The sequence below is a fragment of the Periplaneta americana genome, chromosome 12 (assembly GCF_040183065.1).
Source record: "Periplaneta americana isolate PAMFEO1 chromosome 12, P.americana_PAMFEO1_priV1, whole genome shotgun sequence".
NCBI lineage: Eukaryota > Metazoa > Arthropoda > Insecta > Blattodea > Blattidae > Periplaneta > Periplaneta americana.
The window spans coordinates 147,432,285-147,449,173 of record NC_091128.1 but is presented as its reverse complement, the minus strand read 5'-3'; the positions used below and the strand labels follow the sequence as shown (position 1 = coordinate 147,449,173).

Below are 16,889 nucleotides of genomic sequence, written 5' to 3'. Positions count from 1 at the left end.
GTATGTTTGTTACCTTTTCACGCGATAATGGCTGAACGGATTTCGATGAAAATTTGAATATAAATTAAGTTCGTTGTAACTTAAATTTTAGGCTATATGGCATTCAAAATACATTATTTAAAAGGGGGGTTATAAGGGGGCCTGAATTAAATAAATCGAAATATCTCGCTTATTATTGATTTTTCTGAAAAATATTACATAACAAAAGTTTCTTTAAAAATAATTTGCGATAAGTTTTATTCCTTGAAAAATTTTGATAGGACTGATATTTAATGAGATAAATGAGTTTTAAAATTAAAATAACTGCCATCTAAGGCCGTGTAATGAATTAAAAAACAAATGACTTCGTCTATAAGGGGCCTTGGACAGCAACAATCGAAAGCTATGAAAGAACAGATAATGTTTCTGCGTTTCTATGAAGTAATATCGGAAGCTAAATTAACTGATTTGTATAATTAATTATTAATTCACCATTGGAAAGTGTAGTTTCTCTAGATGGACATAATGCTATAATGTTATCACAGTAACTTCTGAGTGAATCGAGGACAGGTAAGATTAAAATAGATTCTTATGCACAGAAAACTTGATAGGCTATTCTGTATATTCGTTTCCTGTATTTCCTAAACTAATTTTTATGACCAACTGAGTGGTCTCTGGATCAAAATGATCGCATTTTAATTTTTTAATTCAATTTAAATTAAGTAACATAACAAACGATTTATCCTTCTATCAAACACGAATGTTCCCTGGATCAAATGTCCTATTTTAATTATGTAATTACTGTATATTTATTTCTAACGGGTGCAGCGGAGCGCACGGGTACGGCTAGTATTAAATATAAAAACATATGCATTAAAAAAGAAAATCTAAGCATTTAGGCAGTTGGACAGTAGGCTGGTAGAAGAAGAGATATGGATGACACAGGAACATTAAAAATGCTCATTTCTTGAAGTCTTGAAAAAAATATTTCTCCTAGTAGGTTGCAAAACAACAAACAGGTGAGTTCACTACCATATTACTGAGTATTGGAAATCAATCAATCAATATTGCAATCATTCAGTCATGTTGTGTAATGATAAAATAAAAAACGATGTATTATTAGCACACTACAGTAATTCTACGTCACTCAAAAGTAATAGTTATGTCATCAATTTCATCTAGTAACTTAAAAATATGTGAATCACTTACCTGATGTTAAGAACTCTGAGATGTCTTAGCTGACAAGCAATATCAGCAACAGAATGCCAATTTTGAATAAGATTCCTTGATAAATCTAATTCCTTCAAATTTGGACAAAGTTTAAGAAGTTCACCAGGTTTTCCAGGGCCATTCACATAGTACTCTCGTAAGCAGACAACCAAAAGTTCCTCAAATTGACTGAAAACAGAAATAAAAACGTAATTAATTGATGAACTAGTGGACTTACTCGTGTTAAATATGAAATATTTGTCCGGCTTACAGCTGTTTCAGTGCTTCACACACCATCATCAGAGCCTACTAGATCTCGGCATCATCTCGAACTTCTCTGCCTGTTAGGAGGGTGTGTTTTATTGTTGGAAGGTGTTGAAGTGTGGTGTCAAATAGTGTGTGTGTACTGAAATTGATCTGTGTGTTGAGGATTTGATTGGGGTGTGTTTTAGTGTGTTTGTATATTCCAGTGTGTTGAGTTTTTGGTTCTTGGGTTGTGTGTGTAGGATTTCCATGTCCGTATTTATGTTATTGTATGTATGGTTAGTATTGGTTATGTGATCGGCGTATGTAGATGCATTGTGTCCTCTGGTTATTGCTTTAATGTGTTCTTTGATCAAATCCTCAACACACAGATCAATTTCAGTACACACACACACTATTTGACACCACACTTCAACACCTTCCAACAATAAAACACACCCTCCTAACAGGCAGAGAAGTTCGAGATGACACCGCGATCTAGTAGGCTCTGATGATGGTGCGTGAAGCACTGAAACAGCTGTAAGCCGGACAAATATTTCATATTTAACATGAGTAAGTCCACTAGTTCATCAATTAATTATATTCAAGTGTTAAAAGTGGTGTACGCAAGATTAAAAACGCAACTTTCTGTACATTTATATCCACATGTAATAAAGATTGACCGAAGATATCTTCCAATTGCAGAAGCTTATACTGCCTAATAACTGATGTACATATCAGCCTGGGACTTAACGAGGTAGTGAAGTGCATTCCATAACCTCTCCTACTCAAAGTAAATCTGGGGTCCATTTTCACTAAAGAGTAAATTCTAAAAGATGTGTTAATGACAAATTGATTTTGTTCTTCAGTGAAGAGAAAACATACAGCTATTCCATGCAGGAACCATGCACTCATTGAGGATATCATTATTTCAAGATCATGCGGTAGGTGAAGGAAAGTTATATAGGGATTGGATTTTTTGGATTTTGAGAAGTTCATTTTAGGTTACTGGAATAGGTTAAATATGTTTCTTTTTTTTAGGTTTTCTTGTCCAAACAGTGAAAGGGATCGCAAAAATTCCCTAAATGTTAAAAATGTACGTTTCTAGTGAAGTTTAAATAACATAACTTTTCGCTTGATGATAAAGATGGAATAGTTTCCAATCCACTGTCGTAATAAATGTGATTTAACTTGTTTTGGCATAACTTAATGAAAAAGAAAATATGTTGTTCTAATGCCAGGCGTTTACCAATAAAGTCATTTGACCTCTTGCACTCCAATATTTTTCAAAGATATTATCATGACCAGCCACTGAAGCACAGATTTTGAGGTGTTCCGAATCCATTTCTTGGTTTGAGTTGCACAATGGACAGTTAGGGGACTGATATATTCCAATTCTATGCAGGTGTTTGGCCAAACAATCATGGCCTGTTGCCAATCTAAATGCAGCTACAGACGATTTTCGTGGTAAATCGGGAATTAACTATGGATTTTGATGCAGAGAGTTCCATTTTTTCCCTTGGGATTGTGTTATCAAATTTTGTTTGTTGAAGTCTAAGTATGTAGATTTAATAAATCTTTTCACAGAGGAATACGTAGATTTAGTAACAGGTCTGTAAGTAGCAGAAAATATAAAATTCAATGTTAACATCAGAAGCACCAGAATATGATAGACTGCACAGAGACTTCAGAAAAGTTCACAGTTCGTACCCGGACACGCAAGATCATAGTCTTCTATCAGTGAACATGCTCGAAAACTTCACACGAATTTCAACAATGCGACTTTTTCGCAGTTCATTCACCTCAAGAAAAAGCTCAGTTACTTCATAACCTTCTACTGGCATATCATATCTGCGATCAGTGGAAATTCCAAAACACGTACAGTCACAATCAGTGCCCTTGAAAGGATGGAGCCTCTGAAGGATGACCCACTATACAGAGAAAGACGGAATTTCTGTTAACCATTCCATTCAAAACAATAAAAGACTGAAAGAGTAAAAACCGCATTTGGGTCGCTTTCTCCAGTGCGGAAGAGAATAAAAATTAAAAGGCATATTGAAATTTATAAATACAGTAGAACTTGGTTATAACGACATCCAAGGGACCTTGGAAATTATGTTGTTATAAACGAGTGTCGTAGTAACCGAGTTCATATTATCAGTCTAGTGAGGTGGAAAATGAAAAATAATAAACATAATTAGGCTTATTTTAGATTTATGTATTCACTATACCATGAACACAATAAAATACATGTACAATTACAAATACAGTATTCTGTATTAAAACAGTTCATTACTCACCAAACTTATTTACTGAGGAGTGAAGTAATTAGTCATTTTACTCTGTTGTCTCCTACTTGCCCAATATACACTTTCTAAATTAAATTCTATGTTCATTATTTCAGTTGCAATTTCACTGCTCCTCCTAGCTTCATAGAAATGTCCACAATTCTAATGGCTTCTAAACTGTCACTCACTTCTTTTACTGGCCATACTGCGTTTGTCGTATTAAGCAAGGTAGAAAAGCATATGTCTTATGGGGAATTAGTTGGGACCACAGAATATTTGACGTTATAGGCGAGGTGTCGCACAAAACGAGGTTGCTATAACCAAGTTCTACTGTACACTGTATTTATATAAAATGCATTAAATATAGAAAGAAATACATATTAATTATAAGGTTTTTTTAGTTCTTAAGGTCCAATTTAGGTTTTTTAGGTCCAAGAGAATTTATAAATATGACTCTTGCGATCATGATTCGGAAAGTTATCTAAGAAATTATGAGTTTAGAAGTAAGGAAAAAAAATAGGTAAAAACCTATAAATCTGGTCCCTAGTTATGACGCATTATTTATTTCCATAAACTCGACCAGCAGTTTACTGGGCAACAGGATATTGTTATACCGGTACAACATCAAGGCCAAGTAAAAAATTAGGCCTAGTTTTATTTAACAATGCTCGCAACTGCTGAGGTTATTTTAGCATCGCTGGTGTGCAGGAATTTTCCATGCCAGTAAATGTACTGACATGAGTCTGTCACATTTAAGCAGACACTTTACCAACTGCGCCTGCCAGGCTGACAAGGCCAAGGGCAAATAACTGAAAAGAAAAGGGTGGAGGAGGGGATCTTGGAGTTGAATCACAACAGAAGACCTTTCAATGTCTACAAGAAGAAAATATATTAAGTAGGTAGCAGGGAATCACTTACAAGGGGATTATAAGAACAGATACAGATGAACAACAAATATTCTAATAAATATGTAGCTACAATATTACATTTCTTATAGTAACTACTAACCTTTGTTTCTTATTAACTTTATCAAAGCCCACAACCTCTAAAAAACGTGCATTTATTTCACGCTGGAGCAGAGCTAAATTTTCTTTATTGATTCCTGCAGTTTCATCATCCTTAACTTCTCCGTATCGGTTCCTAATAGCAGCTGGACACGACTTTCCCAAATTAACCTTTTCTAGACGAACAAATGATCCTGATGTGGGATGCCTAGAAACGAAAATTCAAACAGTATGCTCAAGACATCATGTGAATATCTTAAATCACACATAATCCTAAATGATGTTCTAGTTCTGTAATTTACTATTTCACTGAATACATTTCTAATTACTGAGCAGAGCTTATTTATTTATTTATTTATTTATTTATTTTGCTAATAATTGTAACATAAAATATAATATATACAGAAAAACTTTAGCTCGCCCCTGAAAGAGTAGAACTCGTGGTCAGGGGCGGATTCCTGAATTGAAATTAATAAGTATACAATACAATTTGTCTTATGTCTACTGTGCAATTATAGTATATAAATTTAAATTTACAATTTTTCAATTTTTATAAAATCCATACATAACTTTTTAAATTTAATACTAGAACTATTAGAATTGACAAGATTAGGATATTTAAATATAAGTTTGTTATATATTCTTGGGCCTAAATTACTACTATGATTAAAATACTGTAACAGTGTTGCATTTTGGTTCAAACAATCTTAAAGAATTCATACCTTTTGTTTCATAACTATGAGTATACAATTCAAAATTATTTAGATTTTTATGTATGAATTTTATTAATACAATATAATAAATTTGTCTTACGTTAAGTACATTAAAGTCTAGAAACAAATTTTGAGATGGAAAATCAATAGGTTTATGAAGACATATTTTAATTATTTTATTTTGTAATAAATAAAGTGGATTAAAATTGGATTTAAATGAGCTACCCCATCCTATAATTCCATACATAACTATCAATTGAAATAAAGTTAAATATATTGTACGTAATAAATTTATTACAAGTAAGTCCTCAATAAAACAAAATAATATACTATTTTACGTAATTTATTACAAAGGTAATTAATGTGTTGGTTCCATTTTAAATGATTATCGAAAATTATGCCTAAATACTTAACTTCAGAGGACTCTTTAATAATCGGACATTTACACTGTATAAGACAACAGTCAGAATTATGTAATTTAATACTTAATATAGACGTTACATTTTTCAGATAATGAGAATGGAATAATTATGGTTTTATTTTCGTTGATAGAAAGATAATTTATGTCAAACCATTTTTTTATTAATATAAGTCCATTATTTGAATTATTATATGCATCATACCAGGTTTTTCCACCAAAAAGTAAAACTGTGTCATCTGCATAAGAACAGTGAACACCATTGTATTGTTGTAAGTCAATTTTTAATAAGTCATTAATATATATTAAAAATAGAATAGGGTCTAGAACTGTGCCTTGGGGAACACCTATATTAATAATTAAAGGTTCACTTGCATAATTGTCAATTTTCGTTATTTGAATTCTGTCGTTAAGATAAGATTTTATTAAGTTTAAAGCATTACCTTTGATTCCTAATAAGTCTAATTTCTCAATTAAGATATCATGTTTCACTGTACCAAATGCTTTTCTTATGTCCAGGAAAATACCAATACATTTGTTACCTTGATCAAATTCTCTAACAATTTTTTTACTAACTTGATATATTGCATTATCTGTACTGAATTTTTTTCGAAAGCCAAATCGATTATCACTTAATATATTATATTTATCAAGATAATTCATTAATCGAACTTTAAATACATTTTTCTAGTAATTTTGAAATACATGAAAGTAATGATATTGGTCTATAATTGTTCATATTTCTTTTGTCTCCTGTTTTAAAAATAGATTTCATAATTGCATTTTTTAATTTATTTGGGAATTTGCCGTTTAGAAATAAACACATCTTCATTGCTAATTTCACATTAGTCTACAGATTAACAAGATTTATGAATGCATAGGAAGGTTACAACAATAAAGAGGAAATGCATTAATCTTACAATTGAGGTAAATTCGCGTTATGATGCTCTTTAACGTCACTTGAGATTATTTCTAATTTTATTACAGCTATACTGTGACAAAATATAACCTTAACAGGAAGTTCAATGTTTCACCGGACAGCATTTTTCAAAATATTATCCACAGCAGAAGCTTTGTTTGACCAACAAAATCTCAATCTAAAGCAGCGATTCTCAAAGGATGTACTGCAAAATTACGTGCCTGTGTCGCAAAAAATAACAAAAAATAATTCCATTAAAATGGGAAAACATGAAGATAAAATAGGCATATACTGTACAGCGTGTTTCAAAAGTTACGCATATTTTCATGAGGCAACTAGACCAGGAGATAATGGGGTAGGGTGGCTAGTTCCTTTCCCCCTCCAATGCAAACATTGCCGATTAGCTACATATTTCACTAATCACACTTCAGATGCATACAAACAATTGTTATTCCTCTGACACATGTCGTCAAATGAGATGTACTGTCTGATTATATATATATATATATATATATATATATATATATAATGTATATATATATACACATATCAGGCAGAACCTCAATCACAAGGTTGTTATTATTATTATTATTATTATTATTATTATTATTATTATTATTATTATTATTATTATTATTATTATGCAAGAACATCCACATGAGCTGGCAACTTGCCTGCCAGACTATAGAGCCAAGAAATGGCAGGAATGCCAATCCCTTAGTTGGATTCTCCATATAACTAATTCAAATATAGACTATCTCATAACAAGCATATGATAACTTAGATATCCACTAAAATGATTAAATTGTAATAGGATATCTGGTTAAAAAAAAAGTAATACCGACATTTCAAAAGAGATGATCAAATGAAATATTTGAAGTTTAGTGTTGTTAACCTTTACCATTTTTGTAAGTTTTCAAACTGACCTTGTGTTGAAATATTTTTCTCCTTCATGTGTTCCATTGTGTTTACCACGAGCAGGATCATCCCAATCTATGCCCAGCCAAATCCCTTTTGTGGGTGGAACTTCTCCTATGTAACCAATGGTACCATAATAACCATTGCATTCTATGCGTTGTCCAGGTCTCACAAGTGGCGCATCATCATGAGTCATTGTGCTGCATGTGTTAACACTAACCATCACCACCTATTTCAAGAGAAAATGATAACTACAGTGTTAGCCAGTTTTTTAAAATTTATATTAAGGCGATGGATCACTGAAAAAAATGTTACTGGGGTCAAAAAACACATTTTTTAATTGTTATGTTCTCTGCAGTTTAAATAGCATATCTGTGAATTTTGGTGCCCCTACAGGCACTGGAACACGTATTTATGTTGTTAGGCCTATTTTTAAGAGCTTGCGCTGCATTTAAATCTCTCCAGCCACCGTCCTACCCATCACTTCGACATTTTTCTCTACGTCAACTTGTTTTTCTCCCGAGTGTTTTAAGATACAGTTAAGAAATTTGGTAGTTATGTTCAGAAATGTGATATGAATAAGTAATAATATTTTTTTTTCCTCTTGATCTAAAGGGGGCACAAAAAACAAATACCGGAGTGCATATAGTCGTCGATATTAGGGGACTGCTTTTTTAAAGAAGCTGAAGTTTTCTACAAGATTAAGCATAGCGATAACTGGCAACCACTTCCACAACGCCGAAAGGGACTTAACAGACGATTCTCTTAATCTATATGGTGGACTTTTAAAAACTGATAAATCGAAGTTTGACTGTTTACAGAACTTAATAGTGTTCACGCATAAGGGCAATTGGAGTCATTAATAACATCACCATTTGTGAGAAATGTTTTAAAGTTAAGACCTGAAAAATTAAAGTACATCATATGAATACTTTGAATAGCCTTTAACAAGGTGGTTTGTAATGCCTTGAAATATTAGTCATAATTTCCGATAACTTTTCTCTATTTACCATATCCTGGAAATTGGGAAACTATCGGCAAGGAAGCTTAGGTATACCGAAAGTAAACTGGGCATGTCTGGAGGTCCTGATAGTCTAGTTTTTAATTACTGGCTAATCTGATAAAGAGAAAGAGCATAATTTAACTATATCTGAAAATGAGAACGACTGTCGTGTACAATTTTGAATAACTTCAATCCCAGCCGCGAAAGGCAAAGGTCTCTGATTAAAAATAGGGCCTGCTACTAAAACATATACAAAATTTATAATCTGAAAATAGACTAATTATATTGACGAAAAAGAAAAACACCGTAATATTATTTCATTACATACTCGTCTTGCAGTTTGCATTATACATAATTACAAACAATCCATAACCTACATCTGAAAATACATATAACCGATAAATTTACCTCAAGGCGTGTTATGAGCTGCAGTACATCTGAAATGTTATGTAACAATCAAGAACATATTTTGAACATAATACATGTGAACTTTTAAGCTTATATTCACTGATAAATTCTTAACTCTCAAACTTCTACAACCAATATAACCAAACAAATTCTCTCATGGCCTACTTAGCACGCTTAGCAACATAACATCGATGCATGTGTTTTGGAGTGGTACTAAACACAGATCACAGTCACGAGTGGTCACGAAGCTCAATACGTAGTAAATATGCATCCATAGGTAGTTGCTAACCACTAGGATCGCTAATATCGCCTCATTACAGATAATACGAAATATAGTATCGGCACAGTCTAGCACCCTCACAACTAAAGCTACGTGACTGTGCCGGTAATATTGCTCATTGTCTATAATAAGCAGAGTCCGTGGATATATCCACGGACTCTGGTAATAAGGCGATATTAGCGATCCTAGTGGTTAGCAACTATCTATGGATGCATATTTACTACGTATTGAGCTTACTAAAAAGAGCAGATTTGTCTGCGTTTGTCGAATGCGCATCATCATACCACAGTCTACTGTATAAATTCACGAAGTTTGAGTTTTGAGAGTGCTAGAAACAATAGACTGTGACGATACTATTTTGCATTTTCTGTAATAAGGCGATATTAGCGATCCTAGTGGTGAGCAACTATCTAATGTTTGCATTTTTACTACGTATTGAACTTCGCGACTGTATATACTAAACTGTGATCATACTTACGAAAGTCACCTTTCAGTGCCAATAATTTATTTTGTGTGCACAAGGTTGGAATTTTGAAGTAGGAGGGAAAGGAAGGAATCCGTGTTCTGAAATTTATCCTTTAATTCCTTGAGGAAGAAGAATTACGCCGGAAATATATCATGACGATGCATCGGGATGATTTTGTCCCAACTAAATGTGAGGCAAGTATTTAGGACTAGCTGGTAATTAATGCATATTCCAGTTTAGTATAGAGCTCACTGGCTGGAAACAACGGTGATAATATAGAATCACCGCTGAAACCATGTCGCAATGTTCGTTGTTTTCCAACTAAATGTTTTTTTTCTCCTGTATTCTTTAGTTTCTATACCTGGTAAGGTTTATTTTGTCTCAGTAGCAATAAAACCAAGTCCCTTCAAATGAGCGTGAAGATTATAGGAGGGTTGTAAATTTTCAGGATTCCTTTCAAACTCTTGTTATTGTACAGGCTACCGGAACTCAATTTCTTGAAAGACAAGCTCAGTGACGGAACTACACAGTACGAAGAGAGATATTTTGCAATCTTATTTTGCACTACAAAATGTATCAACTAGTCTCTTCCGCCACTGGATGGATGGACGACATCGCTCCACTCCCCCATCGCCATAACAATACAGACGAAGTAAGACATATCTCCTTTCTCTTTTCACAGTAAGACAAGATACATCACACAGACTTTAAGAAACAGCAACTAAATAAATTAGCTCTTTTACACTTCTGGTTTAATTACCTTTTTACATTTACTATTGTTAAGGTACAGTAGGACTTTGTTTTCTACTCACGGTTTTGTTTTCTTTTGATCATAAGTGTCGGCAACAGATAAAACAACAGATGATAATTTCCAATTTTAACTGTGAAAAGAGCAACGAGTTAAGAGTTTCATATAGTGGCTATGAGCAAAGTCTTTATACTAACAAGACAGACATCTTTGCGAAATAGTGAGCGACATGAACAACAGCGCCTCTAGAGGCTTGACCTTGCGGAGAGTCTGCTGTGTGCTGTGCATGTGCCATTAAGATTCAACTGCTCTGTAATTAGTTTCAAGTTATTCATAGTGTTTATGGTAGTGTAGTGATGTGGTGTGTACAAAGAAGATTCGAAGTACACATGGAAAGTATTATGCAGTATATGGTTGCAATAATCAGGAAATACAAAAGGATTCCTGATCTTTCTTTCAATTTTTTAAGAACAAGCCACAGTAATAATAATAATAATAATAATAATAATAATAATAATAATAATACTTTATTTTTTCTGGCAGAGTTAAGGCCAGAGGATAAAAAAGGAAATACATGATAATATAATGCTAGTACAACAGAAAGTTAAATGACAAGATCGAAACAAAAAAATATGCATAAGCCAGAGAATTATCGACCTTAAATACAATAAGTATCTTGCCGCATTTGCATGAATTAAAATAATAATTATATAATAATTATTCCAATGAAATATAACTTTTATATTGTGGCACCAGTCTTGATTGTTCTGGTTGCCTCAGGAATGTGCGCGCCCGGGGAAACGGAAACTCGAGGTTCGGTAGGAGCTGTTGCGCGGTACGGAGAGAGGAGAGAAGACTACGGCGACGGCGCGGAGCGGAGAGAGCAAGGGAAACATCTAGAAGCGTATTTCTCTCGAAGATTCTGAAAGCCACGCGAATCGAAGATTCCAGAACATGTGGTTTAGTAATAAAAGTGCAAGTGGCCGTGGAAGACAGGAGTTCGACGTGCAGTGAACCGCAGCTGGAAGACTTGGGTTCGACGTGCAGTGAACCACGTCTGGAAGACTTGGGTTCGACGTGCAGTGAACCACGTCTGGAAGACTGGGGTTCGACGTGCAGTGAACCGCATCTGAAAGACTGGGATTCGACGTGCAGTGGACCACATCTGGAAGACAGGGGTTCGACGTGCAGTGAACTTGAACAGTGAGCTAGAAGAACTAACCAAGGCAAATGAACTGCGAACTGACAGTTTTCTTCTGCATATAGTGCATTGCGAACATTAATTGAAATTAGGAGTACATTGTTGCTCTTCTCAATAATACACGTCGAGTATTGTCATTGTCGTTGTGTGGAGTGCAATAACGACTGTTGTGTTGCTGCGTTAAGTGGAATACCCATTGTTGTCGGATGAATTATTAAAAATAAAGTCACATTGTTGTCGGGTGTATGGTGGTTAAAGTATAAATAAAGATCACAATATTTAGCCCTATAGTTTCCCTGGAACTCTGTAATTTCCCCATTTAGTTAACCTTTTCTGCTAATTTATATCTTCATGTGTAATAAGAAATACATAAAAAAGTTAATATTTTGTTATTTTCCCGCTTATGCCTTAATGCGTTGACATAGAGGGAGAAATGCTACAAGGTCACAACACTCATATTATAGAGTACTGTAGGCTACTGAAAATAATGTACTTCCCAAACTTCAATGCTGTTGCACTGTACATTGTAATTTTAGGAGTGTATAATTCACAGTTTCTTGAGTTTTTAGAGAGCAACAGGAACAATGTAAAAGCCAAGTTGAAACAATGCATCCAAATTCGTACATGTGTAAATGTTATTTGTTGTTATTGTATGAATGTTTTTAACTGACAAATGTGTCAATGTACTAAATCAAAAGTCACTAAAAAAAGAAAAGGAAGAAAGAACACAAAAAAATGAACCAAAGAATTCGAAAGCTAAAAAAGTAATACATAATTAATGTTATGCATTAGAATCAATAAAGTGTAGAACGTTTTTCATCATTTTTTCCTTCAACATACTTTTCCTTTTACATTAATTTAAGCTAAATACTGAACAAAATGTGCATCTTACGAGCTCTAATTTCCTCATCCAATCACATATATTAAATGAATAATTTGAATTCCCGCCTGATTTGAGAGGTCGAGCCGCTAGGAGCGCCACATGCAAGATGTCTCCCCATTATATCGTGCGAAATATCGCAAGATGTTCGTCTGTTAGTAAAAAGTGTTTTGACTACACTGCGTTAAGGTTACAATATCCTAGACAGACGTCAGAAGATACTAGTCCATCAGGGACGTCTCTAAATGAGCACAACAAAAACTTTGTCGTGACCGGTCGCCGTACTTAAACAATAACGTTTCTGTCGAAAACGATATTTATTGCAATCTAGCAATTAGGAATCGCTGAAAATGAATTCGAAAACAAATGTAAATAGACGGGTTCTTGCTGTAAAGGCCAAAAAGAAACGCCAGAAACCTGGTAAGAGGAAAGGGAAGAACGAAGAACATGGCTCAACTGCCAACAGAGACACTCCATCATGCTCAAACAAGGTAGATCCATGTTATTCCTCTTCTAATGAAACACTTGAGGATGACGAGGAAGAGTATTTTAGTTCGGATGAAGAACAGGAAGATCCTATGGATTATTGCAAGGGCGGATATCATCCAGTAAAAATTGGGGACTTCTTCCAAAGCAGATACCGTGTTACTAGGAAGTTAGGTTGGGGTCACTTTTCCACAGTGTGGTTATGCTGGGATCTTGTAGACAAGCAGTTTGTTGCTTTGAAAATAGTTAAAAGCGCATGTCATTATACGGAAACCGCACTAGACGAAATAAAGCTTCTGAAAGCTGTTCGTGACAGTGATGTGAACGATCCAAAGAGAAATAAAACCGAGCAACTTTTAAACGACTTCAAGATAATCGGTGTCAATGGCACTCACGTGTGTATGGTGTTCGAAGTGCTTGGCTACAACTTACTGAAATTAATAATCAGAAGCAATTACCATGGCATACCTCGCGCAAATGTAAAATCAATAATCAGGCAAGTCCTAGAAGGGTTAGATTATCTTCATACTAAGTGCAAGATAATTCACACTGATATCAAACCAGAAAATGTTTTGATATGTGTTGATGAGGCATATATAAGAAGGTTAGCTTCAGAAGCCACAGAACTGCATACAATGGGTCTAAAGCTGCCCATTTCGTTGATAAGTACTGCGCCAAAAGAATTTCAAGAACCGAACCCTAATGCAAAGATGTCAAGAAATAAAAAGAAAAAATTGAAAAAGAAAGCAAAAAGGCAGACAGAATTGCTGAAAAAACAAATGGAACAAATCGAAGAATTAGAGGAACAAAAGCAGAGAGAGCTTCAGGCAGAAAGTTGCCATAGTCCCAAGATAGAAAATGACTCAACTTCAATACAACCAGAGCCAGAAAAGTATGACGACGATGAAGAAGGGAAGGATGATGACAGAAGTGACAATAACTCAGGTGAATGCAAGGTTATAAATACAACTTATCAAACTGGCTGCAATAAGACAGAACTCTGTAATAAATCGATGGCAGGCAGTGAAATAGAAGGAAGTGAAGCCAAGAATACGCAACGATCATACGAAGAAAAGAGCTGTGAGGGAGGTGGAAGTGACACTATACAATCGGATGAAGTGAAGATTATTGAGGAATCTCTAGAAAAGAATAAAAAATCGAATATATTCCCACGTCCTCCAGTAGCATTTACAGCATTCAACCAAGAATCCAAGGCAAGTCAACCAGATCCTGCTTTGGAAGAGTGTGATGTGGAGGTGAAAATAGCAGACCTGGGTAATGCTTGTTGGGTGAATAGACATTTTACTGAAGACATACAGACAAGGCAGTACCGTTCTCTTGAAGTCCTCTTGGGAGCTCCTTATGGAACATCTGCTGATATTTGGAGTACTGCTTGTATGGCCTTCGAACTAGCTACTGGTGACTTCTTGTTCGAACCACATTCTGGTCAAGACTATAATCGTGATGAAGATCATTTGGCCCGTATCATAGAGCTGCTGGGTAGAATACCTAGGAGGATAGCCATGTCCGGGTCGTATTCTCATCATTTCTTCAGGAGGAAATGTGAATTGCGACATATAACAGGACTAAAACCTTGGGGACTGTTTGAAGTTTTAACGAAAAAGTACAAATGGGATCCTACAGAGGCGCAGGAGTTTACCGCATTTCTGCTCCCAATGTTGGCCTTTGATCCTGACCGACGTGCCACAGCAGCAGAGTGCTTAAAACATCCTTGGCTGAACTAGCAAGAACTCAGTGTTCTGTTTAAGATTTGCTAAATCTATAGTTCCAAATTGTAACCAAATAATTAGTAATCAACCAACATGGCAGTTAAATTTTGCATAGATCATCAATATTCATTGTTGAAAAAAGAAACAAAATAGGATGCCCCATAACATGATTGACTTTTATCTAAACAGCTTCACTGCTTTCAAGAGGCATTGTTAAAACTGTATAGCAAAATTAAGATAGTTATTTCATATTTATTTCATATCGAGGTTATGTTTTATTATTTATGCTGAGAAAATTTTTGGAGACGTTTCAAATTTGACTGTATTGTACTTTAAGTTATTGCAAAAGTGATAGGATATAATGTGCCAGAAGGTGTGGAAGTCAGTGTAAAAGAGTTCAATATTATCTCAACTAAAGATTGTTTGGAGAAGACTTTATTTAATAGCATATTCATCACAAATAGAGGGTAAGTTATGCTATTTATTTTAATTGCTTAGCCCTTATTAAAATCTTATGTCGAAAAGTGTAAAATTTAGCAAAATACCTTATTCAAAATATTTATGTATAGACCCTATCATAATGAATTGCTACATGTGGCTGAACATTTCTCTTTTTTCTGAATTAGCAATATGTGAAGTATATTTAAGCTAATATATTCAGTATAAACAAGTATTTCTTTACAATTGCGTTACCAAACAAAGGTAGGATATATTTAGATGCTTAGCTTCTAGTCGAGTCATATATGTGCCGTAAACAAAGGACAAATTGAGCATCTACTCCAATTTCGCACTGGAATTAAGAGCTGAAAGTTGCTTTGATTTAATTATGGAATACAAACAGTAATGAATGCAGGAACCAGAGGTAAGATCTATTTAAAGGGTTTTCAAAAAACTGTTTAAGGACAACTGGAGGGAGTTCTTAGGATAGAAAATAGGATTTTAAAGCTGAGAACATCCCTAGTAGTCTGTTGCTAGCAAGGAACAAGGAAAGCCACCAAGTCTTTGAATGGTAAAGAAGTTGTTTGTAAGTTAATAAAATACGAGTATTCCTTAAGTTCTTCTGTTCGGACAGTATATATTGAAAAATGATTAAATATCAACACAAGACTTTCAATATCAATTGGCCAACAGTGTACACCATCCTGTACACAATTGTTTAAGATATGGGCAGGACATCCTATTCCTAATATTGTTTTCTGAAGAGGATTTTGAAGATGACGAAAAACATTATTAGTGCCCTTTCTGTTAAAACCCCCAAAATTACTATTGCAGTTATCATCAGTAAAGGCTGTGCATTTATTAGACAATTGTACGTTTTGTAAGGCATTAATTATAACTTTAGAAACTGTGTCAGATTTTCCATCTGAAATAGATGTAATATCTAACAGTTTATGTGAATACCTACCTGTTTTCACGTCAAAATACTGTATCAAAATAGGACATATTTTTGTAGCTCCATGGTTGGAAGTGTCGGTTGCAACACCAAGATAATTTACTTTCTGACTATTGGACTCATGTGTTAGCATTTTCAAGGAATGAGTGTCCAACATGTTATTCACTACAGCTTCTGTTTTTGTTCTTGCTGAAGAAATGTAAGTGGCTACTGAGGAATTACTAAAAATTTGCTTAAATAATTTCGCTGAACAATCATATGACTTTGATGGTGGGACACTGTATGGAAAGCAAATGCAGCTTTTGCTGCCAATACCTTATTTTCCTGCAGTATCTTCTTTTACAAAGCATTTGTCTACTGTTTTAGAGGAATGAGCACTACTTATTGTCCATGTTGAATCTTTCGTACACTACTTTAACACTTGAATGTAAATAATTGATTAAATGGCGATCTTACTCGTGTTAATTGTGTAAGCATGTGCGGCTTACAGCTGTTTCGGTGTTTCTTTGGAGGATGGTGTGAAGAAACACCGAAACAGCTATAAGCCGCACATGCTTACACAATTAACACGAGTAAGATCGCCATTTAATTAATTAACTACCT

At 34.4% G+C, this 16,889-nt stretch overlaps 1 protein-coding gene and 1 pseudogene across 1 annotated transcript in view; one reads left to right on the top strand and one right to left on the bottom strand.

Moving 5' to 3' along the window:
• Tbce (Tubulin-binding cofactor E) overlaps positions 1 to 9,291 on the bottom strand; it is a 32,540-nt gene extending 23,249 nt beyond the window's left edge. The window contains exons 1-4 of the mRNA XM_069842204.1: positions 9,103 to 9,291; positions 7,700 to 7,920; positions 4,728 to 4,931; positions 1,189 to 1,377 (exon numbers count right to left, since the gene is read on the bottom strand). Of these exons, the coding sequence (XP_069698305.1) occupies positions 1,189 to 1,377; positions 4,728 to 4,931; positions 7,700 to 7,914 (608 nt within the window). The 5' untranslated portion in view covers positions 7,915 to 7,920; positions 9,103 to 9,291. The remainder of the gene's footprint in view (positions 1 to 1,188; positions 1,378 to 4,727; positions 4,932 to 7,699; positions 7,921 to 9,102) is intronic.
• Positions 9,292 to 12,922: 3,631 nt separating this feature from the next.
• On the top strand, positions 12,923 to 16,337 carry LOC138710964 (SRSF protein kinase 3 pseudogene; annotated as a pseudogene).
• Positions 16,338 to 16,889: the final 552 nt, after the last annotated feature.